The sequence below is a fragment of the Zonotrichia leucophrys genome, chromosome 8, assembly GCF_028769735.1.
Source record: "Zonotrichia leucophrys gambelii isolate GWCS_2022_RI chromosome 8, RI_Zleu_2.0, whole genome shotgun sequence".
NCBI classification, from domain to species: domain Eukaryota; kingdom Metazoa; phylum Chordata; class Aves; order Passeriformes; family Passerellidae; genus Zonotrichia; species Zonotrichia leucophrys.
The window spans coordinates 21,068,055-21,085,138 of NC_088178.1; the positions used below are offsets into that span (position 1 = coordinate 21,068,055).

The 17,084-nt window shown below is 53.0% G+C and overlaps 2 protein-coding genes and 6 non-coding genes across 8 annotated transcripts; 6 read left to right on the plus strand and 2 right to left on the minus strand.

The window, feature by feature from the left end:
* Positions 1–538: 538 nt before the first annotated feature.
* LOC135451395 (U5 spliceosomal RNA) lies at positions 539–653 on the minus strand. The gene has a single exon (XR_010441310.1). It is a non-coding gene; the product is annotated as a U5 spliceosomal RNA (small nuclear RNA).
* A 477-nt stretch (positions 654–1,130) lies between these two features.
* Positions 1,131–6,072, plus strand: RPS8 (ribosomal protein S8). Its single transcript, XM_064720216.1, has 6 exons — positions 1,131–1,367; positions 2,196–2,302; positions 2,678–2,777; positions 4,152–4,327; positions 5,268–5,397; positions 5,910–6,072. The coding sequence occupies exons 1-6, from the start codon at positions 1,364–1,366 to the stop codon at positions 6,017–6,019; spliced, it is 627 nt and encodes a 208-aa protein (XP_064576286.1). The 5' UTR covers positions 1,131–1,363; the 3' UTR covers positions 6,020–6,072.
* Positions 2,043–2,127, plus strand: LOC135451382 (small nucleolar RNA SNORD55/SNORD39). Its single transcript, XR_010441297.1, has one exon. It is a non-coding gene; the product is annotated as a small nucleolar RNA SNORD55/SNORD39 (small nucleolar RNA).
* Positions 2,483–2,586, plus strand: LOC135451385 (small nucleolar RNA SNORD46). Its single transcript, XR_010441300.1, has one exon. It is a non-coding gene; the product is annotated as a small nucleolar RNA SNORD46 (small nucleolar RNA).
* LOC135451383 (small nucleolar RNA SNORD38) lies at positions 4,572–4,644 on the plus strand. The gene has a single exon (XR_010441298.1). It is a non-coding gene; the product is annotated as a small nucleolar RNA SNORD38 (small nucleolar RNA).
* On the plus strand, positions 5,640–5,711 carry LOC135451384 (small nucleolar RNA SNORD38). Its single transcript, XR_010441299.1, has one exon. It is a non-coding gene; the product is annotated as a small nucleolar RNA SNORD38 (small nucleolar RNA).
* A 568-nt stretch (positions 6,073–6,640) lies between the features above and the next one.
* LOC135451392 (small nucleolar RNA SNORA35) lies at positions 6,641–6,773 on the plus strand. The gene has a single exon (XR_010441307.1). It is a non-coding gene; the product is annotated as a small nucleolar RNA SNORA35 (small nucleolar RNA).
* A 2,745-nt stretch (positions 6,774–9,518) lies between these two features.
* On the minus strand, positions 9,519–11,731 carry LOC135451042 (uncharacterized). The gene is made up of 2 exons (XM_064719864.1): positions 11,662–11,731; positions 9,519–11,397 (listed from the first exon to the last, which is right to left on the minus strand). The coding sequence occupies exons 1-2, from the start codon at positions 11,678–11,680 to the stop codon at positions 10,190–10,192; spliced, it is 1,227 nt and encodes a 408-aa protein (XP_064575934.1). The 5' UTR covers positions 11,681–11,731; the 3' UTR covers positions 9,519–10,189.
* Between the last annotated feature and the right edge of the window lie 5,353 nt (positions 11,732–17,084).

Here is a 17,084-nt window from a genome sequence, read left to right on the forward strand (position 1 = left end):
TGTCCAGCTTTTCACCCATAAGAACCCCTTGTTCTTTGTCATCAGACCTAGTCTTAGTGAGTTTTCCAGCATGTGTTCCCCAGTTTGTTTTTTTTTTTTTGTCTGGCATTGTCCAGACCCAGAGGCAGCGCAGGGCACTTGGACTTGATGAACTTCCCGAGGTTCTTGTGGGCCCAAGTTTATCCAGGTCGTCCTAGACGGCACCCTGTCCTTCAGGTGTGTCACTCACACCACTCAGCTTGTAAACTGGCTGCGGGTGCACTCACTCCCTCTGTCTGTGTCACTGATATTAAAAGCCCCAGCCAGTCCCAAGACACAACCCTGAGGGACAGCGTTTGTCACCTGTCTCCACCCGGGTATAACGTCCATGAAACCTGGACACGGACGGTGGCGGAGGCTTCAATTACCACTTTTGCTAGTTAAGGCATTACATATGCCATTACGTCTACCTCACTAAATTTATACTACCTGAATAGACAGCTATCAGCTTCTGTTAAAATTTTCTTATTTCAGTCTGTTTTTTAACCGGAATAGGGGTAGCTCCACCGAAATGGAGCCTCAAAAAATTTCTCGACACTCGTGCCTGTTCCTCTCCACGGAAATCTTTAGTAAAAGGCGAAAGATTTATACGATCTGAAGAGAAACCAGAGTATGCCAAGACGCGCCCTCGCGCACAGACCGTCCCTCGGCTGTCCCTCTCCAGGACACGGCGACTTGGGGGCATGCTGCCTGGCTCTCCCGCCGCCCCAGCCTGTTCCCGCGGCACAGACGGGGATCCAGCCCGCGCCCGGACACCGGCGGTACCGGGGAGCAGCCGCGGAAAGCGCGGCAGGGGCCGCTCCGCCGGCGCGCGATGCACCCTGGGTACAGGAATAAATCTGAATACTAATAGGGGATATGCTAATGAGCCAAGCGCTGCGCAAGGGCCATGCAAATGAACCAGAATACTAATGTGCATATGCTAATGAGGCTATCTCGACCCGCAGCCCGTGCGCGCGAGGGCTTTTGCGCTCGCTCAGCCCCGCCGCGGGACGCCGGGCCCTGAGCCCTGACTGGAGACGTTCGAACGGTCCTCTGCCGTTCCTGCCTGGAGGCGTTCGCACGGTGACCCGCCGTACAAACAGGACGGGCCTGCGGCAGACGGACCCCTGACAATGGCGGCAGCTGCCGGGGCGGCTCTGCCCGCGGGCCCAGCACGGCAGCTGCCGCCATTGTCCGCCGGCTCCCCTCGGCGCCGCCGCGTCTCCAGGCAACGGCGCGCGCCTCGCTCTGGCGGCGCGGTGACGTCATCACATCGCGAGAGCTCGCCCCGCCAAGCCGCCCCGCGCGCTTCCGCCCCGCCTCTTTCCGCCGGTGCCGCACCATGGGTGAGTGAAGGGACCCGGGGCCTGCTGACATCCGCCGCCATCCGCCCCCTGCGCCACCGCATCCGCCCCGGTCCCCCACCGGGTGGCAAGCAGGGACTGCCGACGGCCTACACCGTCCGCCATCGGGGGCGGCTGCGGTATTGCCGAGCCGCTGGCGGGGGGAGGGTGAGCGGGCCCAACATGGCGGCTGGTGGATGATGAGGGTGGGCGGCCTCGTCTCGCTGCGCCTTAATTTCCTGCAGATCCTGAGCACTGGGCTCGCTCCCGGTATCTGCTGCAGATGAGCAGATGCGGGTGAGGTGGAACAGGGTTCAGTGGGCCCATCGCGGGGGATGCGGGGTGGCATTGTGGAACACTGCACAAGTTGGCAGCTTGGGCCCTTGCGGGAGGTGGCGTGTTCTGCAGAGATGGTCCCCGTTGGGGACTCAGCAGGCTGAGTTGATTTGGGGTGTTTCTCGTAGGGGCTCAGCGGACAGGTGGGATGGGGGTCCCTTCCTAATCCTGCCAGTAGCGTAGGATGATGGCTGTAGTGTGCCTGTCGATCGGCATCGGGCGCTTCCCAGAGAGCGCCCAGCACGCGAGGTACGTTGGGAGGCAGCTTCCCAAAGAGAGCACGGATGAGGGGGTCTGTCTGCTTGTACAGCTCTGCTGGAAGGGATGTGCTCGGGGCAGGTCTGAGTATCAATGATGAAGCTTCTCTAACTGCTGCATAAGGCTGAGTGCACTGTGCGGATACCAACCTTGGAGAGCTGAGGACTCAGAGCCGCGCCCCGCTGCTGCAGCCGGCTGGGCTGGTGGCACCCTCTGACCACGCTGCCCTCCATGCAGGTATCTCCCGGGATAACTGGCACAAGCGTCGCAAGACTGGGGGCAAGAGGAAGCCCTACCATAAGAAGAGGAAGTATGAGTTGGGGCGACCTCCCGCCAACACTAAGGTGAGCGATTGGGTGAAGTTGGTCAGAATTGTGTTTTCCAAGTCGAGTTGCTACTTCTGTGCTGTTTAAACCTGTTAGAGGTTTGAATTCTTGCTGTTTGGTGTGGGGTTGAATATCTGATCCTACTTCTCTAAAAGGTGGTGTTTGTTCCTCTGCCGATACATTTTTGCAATAAAAGGCAATTGGAGTGATGAAGCTTTCACCTTAGGTAGATGCAACAGGCCGTTCTGGTCATTTACTGTATCTGCCGATGCCGGGGTTTGTCATAGTTACACTGACCACATTGCCTTGGAGGCTGGGGCTGTGCCGGGCTCCTGTGGGGGCTGTGCAGCATTCCAGCACTAAGAGCAGCCCGGTGTTTGTTTCTGACTGCAGATTGGCCCGCGCCGGATTCACACCGTGAGGGTTCGGGGCGGAAACAAGAAGTACCGAGCCCTTCGCTTGGATGTTGGCAACTTCTCCTGGGGCTCAGAATGTAAGTGTGTGCTGAGCCCGCTGTGTGGGAGGGAAACCTGTGCTGGTCTGTGGTACTGCTGCAGAGTGGAGGGATGCAAGCATGGGTTTGTGGGCTTGGATCGAGCATCCTGGAGCTGGCAGCTGAAGCAGCATGCATGGTGATGATAACTTTGACCTTATGTGGCCTTAGGGGACTTGGATTTCCACTAAGTTCGCAGTGATAGGAGTGTCATAGTTACACTGAGTGACATGCTTACCATAACTTTTTATGGGGGAGGGGGACTAAGAAGGGGCTTAAATCCTATATATGGGTAGTTCTTCAGAAACGCAAGTTTTGTTCCTCGGTGAATATGGTTACTAAGAGTTAAGTGATGTTGAGCAACAGAGAAAGGTACTTAGGATACTTGTGAGAAGGCCTGACCCTAGAACAGTGTTACATTAGCATGTGCAATTTAATATTTCTGCTTTGCTAAGCAAAAGTGGGAAGCCCAGAAGCAAGAGGGGGATTCTGTCATATTTTCCCTGAGCAAGGTGGGTTTTCTTTGCTTTACAAGCTGACAGCAGTATCACTTGAGCCTGAGCCCAGTCAGTGTTGAGTGCAGAGTAGGATGGTACAACAGCAGTAAGGAGGGTGGTGGCTTAGTGACCTGCATGGTGTGGGGGGACAGGCCATGCTTTCAGTTATCTCAGAGCATTGTCTGTGCAGTGAAAAGTGTTATTACACATGTGCATTGCTCATGTGAGGAGGCTGAGTGCACCTTGCAGCATGGACAAGGTGTGTGAGTGAAGGGGGAAAACCCGCCTTGTGCATGATCTTTGTGTATGTGCAGGGCTGTTTTCAGGGAAGGTGATTACTGAACAGTCACATCTAGTAGCTAAGGCTGCATGCTTCAGGTGGGTCTTGGAAGGATGTAAACACCAGCTTTGCTTCTCAATTTACTCATAGACCATCATCCTGTAGAAATGGTTTCTGAGATGTGTTGCAGGGCAGTCCCACTCAGTATGGCTTAGTTTAATTCTAGCAAGTGCATACAGCGTTGAATGCTGTGGGCAGTGTTAGTTGGCATCTGCTCATCTTGCTAGTCTGGAAAGTTACTTTCTAGGATTGCTTAGGTGCTTTAGAGATTAGTTCCAGCAAGGCTGCTGATCCTGGTTTTTCATGTAGGAGGGATTTCATTTCCAGGTGTAGATTTCTGTCCTAAGAACAGAAAGTTTGACGGATGAAAAAGAGATGCATCTTCTAGTTAAATTTAATTCAATGCCAGGCAGGCTGGAAGATACTGAATGGGGTGTTGAGTGCAAAGTTATTTCAAGGATATGTGTGAGATGCAGTGAGCTGCATACTCAGCTGTCTGATCCCTGTAGGTCTGAACTCATGCTCTTCTCTTGAAAGGCTGCACTCGCAAGACCAGAATTATTGACGTTGTGTACAACGCTTCCAACAACGAGCTGGTGCGGACGAAGACGCTGGTGAAGAACTGCATCGTGCTCATCGACAGCACCCCGTACCGGCAGTGGTACGAGGCACACTATGCCCTGCCCCTGGGACGCAAGAAGGGCGCTAAGCTGGTACGCCTGGGCTTCTCCTTTGGGCTCCTGGCACTGCAGCCTGCCCTGCCAGAGGCACTCACCCATCCTGGACAGACACTGCCTGCCAGAATAGGGCTGGGTACCCAGCAGTGCTTATCTGAGTTGTGTTCCCATAGGTTCCCAGGATAAGTCTGGCTCTCTTAATGGAGTGCTCAGTAGCAGGAGCTCTCCTGGAAGCATTACACCCATTTGTGCACAAGGACCTGACTGTCAAGATCTTTGTCTTCTAATGATGATACCTTTGTCCAGTTCTGCTACTGAAGGGAGAGCGATGACAATTTAGGATGCTGAGGAAGACTTTGTAGGTTGGGTTCTTGTGCTGGGCAGTGATTGCTTTGGTGAGAAGCTTGGGGATTGGTAATTGAACTTCAGCCTGTTTTTAAGTGTCTTGAAACTACACTGAGCCATTAGTCTAAGAATCAAACCCTAGACTGCTAGAAGGTATTTAAAACCCCACATGTAGCATTCAGATTAATCCTTGCATTAAAAGCAAAGCAGTTCTCATTTGGGTGCTGTGTAGTGCAGAAGCAGGGGGAGAGCTCGTCTGCCTGGACTTGCACCACACCCAAATGCTTTCATTATTTCTGCAGAGGGAAAGAGTATTCACTGCTTTTTGTAGGAGTGGTTCACCAGGGAAACCTTTGCAGTTTCACTGACTTGAGAACAGCCTTCCCTAGGGCAATGTGCTCATTTGTCAGCAGTGACTCTGGTTAGCAATGTTGAATTACTTGGTCTCAAAAGTAAAATGCAGAACCTGGTTCTGTGAGATCAAAGTATTTGTACCTCAGCCAGGTATGACTTTGAAAACAGTACAGTGTTGAGAATACAAGGGCTTCCTTCATGGTAGTGGAAAACATCTGTGTTAGTGGAACGTGGCTATTTGTTAAACCATTTCTTTTGCTTTTGGTCTTGGGTTTAGACTCCTGAAGAGGAGGAAATACTGAACAAGAAGCGTTCAAAGAAGATCCAGAAAAAATATGATGAGCGAAAGAAGAATGCCAAGATAGCAAGTATTCTTGAGGAGCAGTTCCAGCAAGGAAAGCTACTTGGTGAGTCCCTGGCAGCATTAATGTAACTTGTTCTTTTATCTTCTCCAGAGATACCCCACTTGTGGCAGGATGGGGAAGTCTGGCTAGCCAGGCTTCTGCAGTTGGTTATTCCTGTTGGGGCTTTGAGAAAGAAAGGGGCTCAAGACTAGCAAAATGAGCAGGTGTGTGTGAGAAAAATGTGCCACAGGCATCTGAGAGCTTTGATGTTTGAAGCTCTGGCAAACAGTTGAGTGTTCTGAAGTCTTCTGGTGATGAGACCTTTGTCCAGTTCTGCTGCTGAACCCGAGCGATGACAGTTTGGAGATCTGAGGAGGACTTCACTAGGGACTGCAGCTTCCCGAGCACGGTACCCCAGGCAGAGGTGCTGCCCAGGCACACGGCCTGGTGACCCAGTGCCTGCTGAGCTGCTCCTCCGTGCTGCTGCAGGAGGCCACGTGCAGGGTGTGTTCTTTGGGGTGTGCCCTGGGTGGGGAATTGCCACACTTTATTAACTGCGTGACTTCTCCTTGCAGCCTGCATTGCCTCCAGACCTGGACAGTGTGGCCGAGCCGATGGCTACGTGTTGGAAGGCAAGGAATTAGAGTTCTACTTGAGGAAGATCAAGGCCAGAAAAGGCAAATGAATATAAAAACTATTGTGCTAAGAGAATGAATAAACCAAGAGTCTTCTACCCTAGCAGGTTCTGTGCTCATTTGTCTATGCAGTATGGAGAGGGCTTCTGTAGCTCCATCTGCCTAGTAAAATGTGAAGGAAGATGGAACTCTTGGAATCCCTGAGCCCTTTAACATTTTCAGGCAAAACTTGACCCTGCATGTGCTCAACTAAAACATCTCTGTGGGTTCTAAGTGACTTGCAGGACCAAGTGTGTGTGAAAAAGTTATCAGATTTCGCAGAAGTGGGGAATGTCCAGTATTGGAAACCTGTGAGCAGGAGGTGTGTGCAAGTGTGCACTCTCATTGAAAGTTCTGGGTTCCTAGGAGCTCCTGAGGTCTGTGCACACTTTCTCCCTGTTCCGTGTTAGATCAGCATGTGCTGCAGTTGGGGTGTTGGAGAGGTCAGTGGGGAAATGGGCTAGGTCTGGCTAAAAACTTGGCTGTTAAACCTTCAGCCTCTGCAGCTGGTAACTCTGCCTTCCACATTACGTGAGCTCCCATCCCCTGGTTCAAGCCAGCAGCTCCTTTTGATGTTTCCTGCCTGGTGGTACAATTCCCTGCAGGACCCAGGACCTTTTAACCAAACTAGGTAGCACTGCTCACTGACCAGCTGGTCTTTCCCTGATGACCTCCTTGGTCTCACTCCAGTGCAAGATCAATTCCTTCTAGCAGAAGGGCCAGGCTCACATCATGGTCTGTCCCTTTCGAAAGCTGGATACAAACTCCAGCTTTGTGCCCTGTCACTTGGGTGGAATTGAAAAGCTGTGGTGAACAAAAGCTTTTCTGGGTGTTTTGGTGATATCTTTCCTAAAGGCTCCTGTCCTTAAGGAAAGTAAATCTCTGAAAATAGTTGCTCTTTGTGCAGGTATTGGGGGAAGTCAGGAGCCCATCTGAGGGCTGGTCCTGTGCCATGGGGCAGGCCAGGCTCACACACTTTGTGCCTGTCTGGTGCACACACTGCACACTTAATCCCATTTGTGTATTTTCACAAAAGCCTTGTTTATCCATTGGATCACTGGTGCAAATCAGGCTTCCTGCAGCCCCAGCATCACAATTACTACCTCTGAACTGAAGGGAGGTGGTCCATGATCATTTTGCCCCACGGAGAGTTGTGGTGAGACCTAAGTCTCATGCTTCAAAAATGCAACTCTGTCCCGCCAAATAGTTTTGGGGGAAGGAGTTTAATTTTTGTTATTTTGTTATAAAAAATTTTTTTTTTTTCCTGTGATGCTGTGCCTTGTTTGCAAAGTGTAACTCGGGAGGTGCCCTGGGCGAGTGCCTGGGGAGTGTGGGTTCGTGCTGTGCTGCTGGCAGGGAGGTGAGCATGAGTCAGTACCAGAGCTGAGCATTGCAGAACGGTGGTACCTGTTCTGATGGCCGTGGGTGTGCACTGGCAGCCCCTCACAGACTGGGTCAGTGCCCGTGGGCACTGTGAGCAGAGCTGAGCCCAGCTGGTGCCCCTGCAGTCCAGGAGTCCCTGGCAGTGGGATCTGGGCTGGGTGGGATGTTTTCACAAGCACATTCCTTCTCCATAGTGATCCGGTGTAAACTTTCCCTGCTTTCCAGAGAGGTGGGGTGGAGGCGATAAGCGCACTTGGCAGGGCTGTGTCACAGCCACTTCCTCCGAGTGTTTCTTCTCTCCCGTCATCCTCCACAGAGTGCAAACAGCACTCAGGCTGTTTCTAGGGAACTTTGTACTGATGGAGAAACTCAGCTTTATGGAGCAAATGCCGGCCTGGTGTCAGAGCAGGATTATAAACCTGTCCCCTGATGAACAGGATTATGGCTCATCAGTGTGTGCTGTTTACAAAGTTACTACTCTGAGAAACATAGCTGCCAAGGGCAACTGCCCATGGGAACGAAAGTGGCACCCGGAGCTGCACTTTAGGTGTGACATGGGAACAGCAGTGGCAGCTGGCTGGGTGTGTGGCACTTCACTCCCAAAGTGGTGCAGGCTGTGGGATGTCTGCTCCTTGCTGTTGAGTGGCTCTCTCAGCTTCACACAGTATTAACTTCAGGGTATTTTCACAGGACATGATCCAACCCAGGAAATGACCTTGTGGTTACACTTCAATAGGTCCAGCAGTGACCTGGAAGGCAATGGAGGAGAAGCAGGGCTGGCTTGTTGAAGGAATTTGGGGGCTTTGAAGGAAGGGCAACTTGCAGGAAAGGGAACTTTTAAACTAATATTCTTAGGGGGAACGTGTCTGAGTGTGTCAGGGCTGTCACAAACAGAACACTGGGTTTGGTCACACCTCCCTGCCACCTGTCAGAAATTTGGGCAGGGACTGCAGGTACCAGAGCAAGGGCTGAACAAGACCCAGTGGGATGATTTGAGTCACTCCCTTTGCATCAGCCATGGCATCCGAATTTAGGCTTCATGAGAAAGAGGGAAAGGACAGGATGTTGCATCATTCCCAGCAGCCCTGGGAACGGGACCCCAGGGTACATGAGCAGAGGGGGCACCCATGAAGGGCTGCAGGCATTTCTAGAGCACAGGTGAAAAATGCAGCTGTTGTTAGCCCTAGTCAAAACCTGCAGCCATGGGATGCGCTGCAGCCCCTGGAGACAGCTGCCAACCCAGCCTGTTCTGCTGGAGTCCTGTGGCAGCTTCTGATCCCTCTGTCCCTGTGGGGGTGGCATGAGCCAGGGTACACTGCAGTACTTGGCAGAGAGTGATGGAGGGATATTAAAAGCTGGGATACTTTCCCAGGACCCAGGAGGGAGCAGGGAAGGAAGAAGTCCAGCTGGATATAAAACAGGGAAACATCCATGAGTGGCAGGAGACATGAAGGAAAATCATCCCATCCTTGTCCCCAGGCCATGTGGGGCTGGTGCTGAGCAGTCCCTCCATGGGCTGCTGGAAGCCCCACAGCACAGCACTCTGCAGGAAACACCACTTCCTCTGCCGGCCGGAGCGCCGCGTCCTGCCCTGCCCAGCTCCCTCCCTTCCTGCCTGGGCACCGTGCCCAGCGCAGCTCCACAGCACACAGGGTGGCCAATGCAGCTTCCAGCCTGGACAATGTCCCCCCGGGCAGGAGGAGCAGCACTCGAGGGTGGCCCCCCATGTGCAGAGAAGGGCTGGAGCACCTTGGGTGAGACTTGCTGGGAGTGCCTGTATTGAGCAGTGACTCACAGCACCCCCAGCCTTTGCCCTGCTCCCAGGAGCCCCACAAATTCTTGCTTTGTTCAGGATCTGTGGCATTTACAGCAGGCTGACACCTTCCCCACCCCTGTTGTAAATCCTGATACAAAGCAAAGGCTCTGCTGGCGTTTAGCCAGTGCCCAGCTCTGCTCTGCCAGAGCAACAAAGAGGCTCCAGGCATGCTGGGCAAGACCCTCACTGGGCCATCACCCAGGGCAGGGGAGGGTAGATGGGGTAGGAGTGAAGTCCACCATCCCTGCACTCCCTACATCCCACTTGTTGGCTCCCCAGTACCCCAAAGCACAAAGGGAAGGAGCCACAGTGCCAGGAGTAAAATGATATATTTCTTACTGAGAGCTGGGTCCTACAGGGCTGTCTGCAAAGGGCCCCCTCTGATGCCGCCCTGTTTGTGTGTGCACGTCACACACACCATGAAGCACCACGCATGCATTGACTGTTTCAAGTCCCTGTGCCACTGTGGAGTGTGGGGTGGACAGCAGGCAGAGCCACCACAGGCTTCCCCTGACAGGCCCAGGGCACCCCATCCAAATGGGACACTCCCTGCAGACAACACAGGCAGGGCCAGCCCTGTTTCATGTCTCCAGACCATGTTCCCTGCAGGCTGGAGAGCAGCAGGTCTGTGCCAGACACCATCTGGCTCCAGCAGGAGAGGAAGCTCTGGTCAGTGGGTCTGGCACCCACAACATCATCGCTTGATCCCCAAAACCAGCCCCCACCTTCTCTGCACATCCTTCCTCAGGCACCACCAGCCTGTTCGAGGGTCCCCAGAGCCTGAAGCAGCCTTGCAGCACATGGCAAGCCAGGGGTTGACACGGTAGCACAGGGCAAGGGATGGGTATTTGCAGTGCAGCTTTGCAAACAGCCACTGTCAGCCATGGCGGGACAACTCGTGCCTCTCCTGCTCTGGTGGCTTTCACTGCTGCCCAGCCCCTGCCATCCTGCTGTGTGTCCAGACACAGCCCAAGTCCTGGCATCAGTGCAGGTCAATGGTCTCATACTCCAGGTTGTCTGAGTCCTCCAGCTCGATGCCAGGTACCAGGTTGTAGTAGCTGGTTGTCTGGCTCATGTAGATCTTCTCCCGGTCGGCAGAGTCCTTCAGCACTTCGCTCACGCTGACAGTGTCCCCCTCTGGCTCCCTGCCCAGCTCCTCTGCCCTTGCTGCTGGGGTGCCCAGCTGCCCCTCATGGGATGGCACCTGGGAACTGCTGGGGGATCCCACCTGGATCTCCACCTCCTCATAGAGGTCCCTGCCGCTCTCCAGTGGATCCACAAAGGGCTGGAGCACGGCTTGTTTCCCCAGCAGCACTTTCTTCTCAGCCTTGGAGGGAGCAGCAGGCAGCTCGTAGGGGACATAGTGGTGGGGCTCTGCAGACAGTGGCACATTGCCCCTCTCTGCCGCGGCCCGCTGGCTCTGGGACCTGCTCTGAAGGCTGTAGTTGGTCTTTTTCTTCTGCCGGCAGAAGCACCAAGTGACGCTGGTGAGGATGAGGAGGGGGGGCAGGCAGATGAAGAGGGCGGTGAGGCCGTGCGAGCGGCACAGCTCCTCCCGGGGGATGCTCTGGAGGCCCACACCGTGGTACTGCTCTGGGGTGTGGCAGATCACCTCGGCAGCCTGGCTGGACCAGCCCTCCAGGGTGGTTAGCAGAGCACAGCTGCAGTCCCAGCTGTTGTTGGAGAGCTGAAGCTGGAGCAGAGATGGCTTCAGGAGGCTGGCAGGAAGGAAGGTGAGGGCATTGAAGCCCAGGTAGACCTCCTGCACCTGGGAAGATGCTTTCAGGAAGGACCTGGGCAGCTCCTGAAGCTGGTTGCTGTCCAGATAAAGAACCCTCAAATTAGGGGCGTTTTCTAGAAAGCTTCCAGGGAGACTTTCCAGCAGGTTGTGACTCAAGTGTAATATTTCCAAGGCAGGAGGGGCTCCCTGTGCGTTGCTGATGGCCATGATGCTGCAGTGGGAGAGGTAGAGCTCCCGCAGCCCCTGCACCCCCACCAGTGCTCCCCAGTCCAGGTGGGTGATGTTGGAGCTGGTGAAGTTGAGGCAGCAGCTCTCGGGGAGCGGAGCCTCCTGGAAAGCCTGGTAGTCCATGGGCTCGGAGCAGTTGCAGACAGGCGGTGCTGGGTCCAGGGCAAGGCCGGCAGCGAGCAGGAGGCTGCCCCAGAGGGACACGGTGCCCAGCCCGGCGTCTGCGGGGAGAGCGGAGGGGACGGTGACTCCTTGTGACTCCCTGTGCCCTCCCGCTCCCTTTCTCCAGCCTTCCCGGCGGGGGAACTGAACCCCACCTCTCCTCCCCTCCGCGAAAGGACCCGCTCGCCTCCTCCCGCGCCGTCCTGCAGTGCCACCGACCCCGCCAGCCCGGGGCTGCCTCTCCCGCTGCTCCGGCAGGGTGCCCGCGGGCAGCGAGCGACCCCGGAGCTGCGGCCGTGCCCCCGTGCCCTGCCCGGCCTCACCTGCCGCCGCTCGCCCCATCCTCCGGGGCTGCTCCGCTCCCGCCGCGCTCCCACCGGGCGCGGCCGCCGGCTCCGCCTCGCCGCGGGGCGGCCCCGCCACATCCCGCCCCAGCACCGGCCCCGCCGCCGTCCGGCCCGCCCGGCCCATGGCCGCCCTTCAGCCCCCCGTGCCCCGTTCCCTCGCTGGGGTCCCGCCAGCCATGGACCCTCCGGCCGCCCTGTGCAGCGGTACCCACAAATTTCGCTCGACCCAGCTCCCCTGCAGTCCATCAACCCGGGATCCCCTCTTATTCTGCCCCTCCTTCATCATCCTTCCCCTCTCCATTCCCCAGAAAGAATGCCCCTTCCCAGCCTCTCCCTCTGCCCCGCCCGAAGCCATGTCTCCCTCCAGTCCTGTCCGTGTCCCTCCAGTCCTGTCCCTGCTCCATCATCAGCCTCCCAAGCTCCTGCAGAAGGGCTGTGCTGGGCTCTGCTGAGTTTGCCTCTCTCCTGGGATGGGGAGAGGGCTCTGCCCGGCTGGGTGCAGCTGCCAGCTCCACTGGGGAAAGGAAGCAGAGTGCACACTCCTGCCGGATGGGGACCAAAGGGCCAGCATTGCACTCCATCGCTGCACCCCTGATGAATTCCCTCCATCCCACACAAGTCCCAGGCCCGTAAGGAGGAGCAGAGTCAGACATGAGCACTACATCCCCCTGTGCTGGAGAGGGGAGCTCTGTTTTCACACCCTGAAAGTGCATGTGTGCGCATTATGGGGTGAATTGGGTGAACTGAGGCACATGGAGTGTACCAACAGCTCTTTGCTTGAGTACTGTGGAGTTGAGTAAGATGGGACATGGGCTGAGTGTGTGCAGTACTTGTGCCTCAGTTCCTGGAGTGCCTTGGCCCTGCTGGTGCTGGTTCTTCCTTCCCAGCTCACTCAAGTGTCCAACCACCAAGAGAGTTCTGAACCACAAAACAAAATATCTTGCTCAGACTCTTTAAATCCAAGTAAAATTGAGCCTGCGTCCCTCTCAAAGAAATTTTTGGGTTTCGGTCAGGATGATTCTCTCCCTGCTTATTCGTCCGGTGCTTCTCCCAGAAATGCTGGCTGCATCCCGTCCTCCAGAAACTGGGAACCAGAACGGCTTTCAGATTGGGTCGTATCTTCTGTTTCCCTCGGGTCTCTCTGTGTCCCTGCGGCAGAAAATAATCTCTCTAGCACCCCTCCGGGAAATTATGAACTCTTTCCATGTCAGGAAAAGCGTTCAGAATTTTTGTTGTGTTCCGAGAATGTAAGAGTTCGTGAAATTTGTTTGGAGGCAAGTGTAAGCGACGTGGAGGGGGGAGATGTGAATTTGCAGAGGTTTTGTGATAAAAGAATTATGTGTTCTGAAATTGTAACAGCAAGAGCAGCTGAAGCTGTTTTAGAGTCTGCTTTGTCTAGTCGGGGGGCTGTGGGGGTCACTCCTGTCACTGTTTTCCTTTTCCAAGAAGGCAACCCCTCAGATTCAGTTCAAGCAGGTAAGGTGCTTTGTGATTTGGAGAGTTCTTTTTTGGTAAATAGTTCAAATAAGCCTCAGCCAGGTTTTTCTGTTATTCACCAGCCTTTTGAGGTACAAGATGAAATAGCAGTGAGTGGAGCTCGTTCACAAGACAAAGCAGAGGGAAGACAAATGCAGCAGGCAATAGCCAGGAATTTAGCCAAACTAGGAAGACTCTGCCCGGGCAGAGGCTTGAAGAAAGAGCAAGAGATTTTCGAAAAGTTTCTAGAGAGAAACAAGCTTTTTTTTTTTTTTTTTTTTTTTTTTTTTTTTTTTTTTTTTTTTTTCTGTTGAGAGAAAATATAGAGTGTTAAATTCTCAGTCTAATGTTAGCTGTTCTCCAGCTGAATCTTCACGGGCAAAGTGACTTTGTGAAACATGCCATTATTCTTCAGAGATTCTCAAAAGCACAAACCCAAGGTCGCTTTACCAAAAAGAGTTCGAATCTTCTCTTTCCTCCAGAGTCCAGAGAACACGCCCTTTGCCCGGCCCCTTTTGGCAGAGCTTCGAAAGAGGCGTGTTGTTTGGCCGAGCCCTCCTCTGTCCCTCATGGCAGGGCTCCGAGAAAGGCGTGTTGTTTAGGTGTCCATGCCAAGAATTCAAGAGCGTGTTCTTCTGTCCATATCCCAAGAAACTTTGTCGCTGCAGCAACGTCCCTGCCAAGAATTCGGACACTGGCAGGGTTCTCGGAACAGCTGCTGTCAGTGAAACTGTCAGTTCTGACTTCCCATTAAAGTTGCCTAATTGGTCTTACATTAATCAAAAATTAGAAAAAGATTTAGACTCAAAGAAACAACTCCTTGCATTACCTGTAAGTAATGGTCGTAATGATCGTGACCCACAATACGAAAGACTCACTCACAGTGACATAAAGGAATTACGTCAAGCTTTGAAAGAAAGCAGGTTCTCTTCTCCCTGTTTTAACAATGTGCTGAAAAGTACTTTTAATTCTTATGATTTAGTCCCTGCTGACTGTCGAAATGTGACTTCTCTGATTTTAACCAATTCACAGTACCTACTATGAGAATTACAATGGAAAAAACTTCTTAATAAGTTAGTTGAAAAATACGCAGATATTGATTATGCAGATTTAGATGTTGTTCAATTAGCAAGTGATCCACCTCACCATAGAGCAGAAAATCAAGCAGTAAACTTGCCTTGCCCTGTATTAGCAAACATTAAAGATGCTGCAAAGAAACCTTGTTTTCAGTAGAGCCAGCTAGCACACATGTAAATTCTTATCCGCTGATTAAACAAAGTAAAGCAGAATCCTATAGTTCATTTCTAGATAAATTAACTCAAGCAGTTGAAAGGCAATGTCCAGATGAACAGACCCGTTCCTATATTAATCAAAACCTTGCTTTTTTAAATGCTACCGATGAATGTAGAAAAATTATTTTAACTTTGCCAAATCAGCCTCCAATAGTCACGCAAATGCTAAGAGCTTGCAGCAGACTCATAAGTTCACAAAATCTTACAAATTTACAGGTCAATGCTTTAAGAAAAACACTAGAAGATAATTTGACACAACGAATGCATAAAATTGAAAACATTTTAGAAAAACAAGAAAAAAAATTAAGAAAATTCTGTTAGCACTGTGCAGTTACACTCTGATAAAAAGCCTTGCTGCTTGGCTTGTAGTAAACCAAGTCACCTATAAAAAGACTGCCGTGTGAAAACATTTCCACCAAATCAACTTTCTATCTGCCCCCGATGCTGCAAAAAAAAATATCTTGTGAAACATTGTCGCTCTCAGTTTGACATCGATAGCAAGCCTCTGTAGTTAAACATCAAAAACAGCGCATACCACCGCGCTCAGACACAAGTAGTAGAACCCCCTTGCAATTTCTCTTCGGGAAGAGAAAAGGAATCTTGTCAACGCAAAAAGAAAGGCTTACAAACCATCTGGAAAAGAGATAGGATCAAATGAAATGCAATTGAAGAAAAACAGAAAAAAACCCAGAAAATCGGGAGTTTTAGTGTCTTCAAAAAATAGGCTGTGAGGAAATCAGCTGCATTGCAAAGGACCAAAACATGCCAACACTAAGCTCACAGATGTTGCAAATGCAGGGGAAAAAGTCAATGGGGAAGGCAAAACCTTGAGGGCAAGATATTAGGGATATGGCATGGATACTTAAAAAAATAAGAAAAAAAAAATCTTTCCCTAAGTCAAAGCCATCAAAAGGCATGGCATGCCATCAAGGGCAGGGACATGCACCAAAGAGCCATACTCCTCCTCGGTGGCTGTAGCCCCATGCTTTTCAGAGCTGTGCAGAGGGATGGGAAAGCCCCACTCCTGAGGGGGTCAGGGCTGTCACCCCAGTCCTGGGGAGCTTGTCTGCACCCCAGTGCTTGGCCTGTGCTGCTCTTGCAGCCCAGGCACTGCGTGCAGGCACGCAGCAGGGCACACAGCAGTGCCCTGGTGCAGATGTGAGCCTGCAGCTGGGTTCAGCTCCCCTGCTCCTGATGTTGCTGGGCACCTCTGCATGCCACAAAAGGGTGGGGGGGACCAGGCCAGGGCTGAGTATCATGGAGAACAGAGATCCCACAGCCTCTCTGGGCTCCTGTGATATTTTACCACATGCACAAGGGCAAAAAAGTTTCCCAGTAGCTAGATGGAATTTCCCTTGATGCAGCTTGCATTGTGTGCCTTTCATGATTTTACTGTACATGTCTCCAAAGAGCCTGACTCCCTTTTCCTATAACTCCACCAAACTAGCTGCAGGCAGTCGGGAATTCACCCCAGAGCCTCCCCTTCCCCAGGTCCAACAGGCTGGTGACCTTAAACCTCAGCTCCTCCCACTGCCCCAGATCAGTTTTGGCACAACCTGTGACTGAGATGGGACCCCACAGGGGACCCCAGCTGCAGGTGATGGGTCTGTGTCACAGACATGTCTTATGAAAAATCCTTTCCTTAGGATTTTTTCTCCTGAGAAGCTGAGGGGCCTCAGGAACAAAAAGTAAACAATGATTATCTGCTGCTGTCGAATGCAACAGGTAGATCTGTGCTTGGTCTCATGTGGCTGTTTCTAATTAATGGCCAATCACAGTCCAGCTGTCCAGACTGTCTCGGTCAGTCACAAGCCTTTGTTATAATTTCTTTTCTATTCTTAGTCAGCCTTCTGATGAAATCCTTTCTTCTATTCTTTTAGTATAATTTTAATGTAAGATATATCATAAAACAATAAATCAAGCCTTCTGAAACATGGAGTCAACATTCTCGTTTCTTCCCTCATCCTAAGACCCCTGTGAGCACCGTCACAGGTCTGCTCCCAGGCTCCATCTCTTGCAGAGGAGGTGCCTCAGCCTCGGCAGGACGCGGGCTGTGGGCTCCATCCATCCCCTTGCCCCGGAACTCTCCAGAGGCAGCGGGGAGCCGGAGCAGCGATGGCAGTTCTCAGTGCTGGCAGGTCCCCCTGTCCCTCTGTGGGGAATCCCGGGACAGCCCCGTCTGTCACGTCAGCCCAGGCCGGTCCCGTGGGGCCTCCCTGCGCTCCGGCTGCCTCCACCCACCCACACACACACACACACACACGCACACACACACGGCCCTCAGACGCTGACTCAGCTCCGGCAGCCCCAGCCGGGGCCTCCATCGGAAAACCTGTGATGCCCGGGGAGCCCCGGCCGTGATGGAAACAGGAGCTTCCCCGGGGCAGCAGCATCCCAGCCTGCTCCCGGGCCCTAATGGCAGCATCCCAGCCTGCTCCCGGGCCCTAATGGGCAGTGGGTTCCTGTGTGCTTCCCCTACAAAAGCTGGAAACACAAGAAAAAAAAACCAGCCGGATCTGTGTTGTTTCCTCTTTCTCTTCAGGCAGGTTTCTCAGTTTTTCTGCAGAAAAATTACGGAGCTGGTTCGCCCCCAGTACCCTGGGGTGAGAGGGGATGTGCTGGGGAGAACGG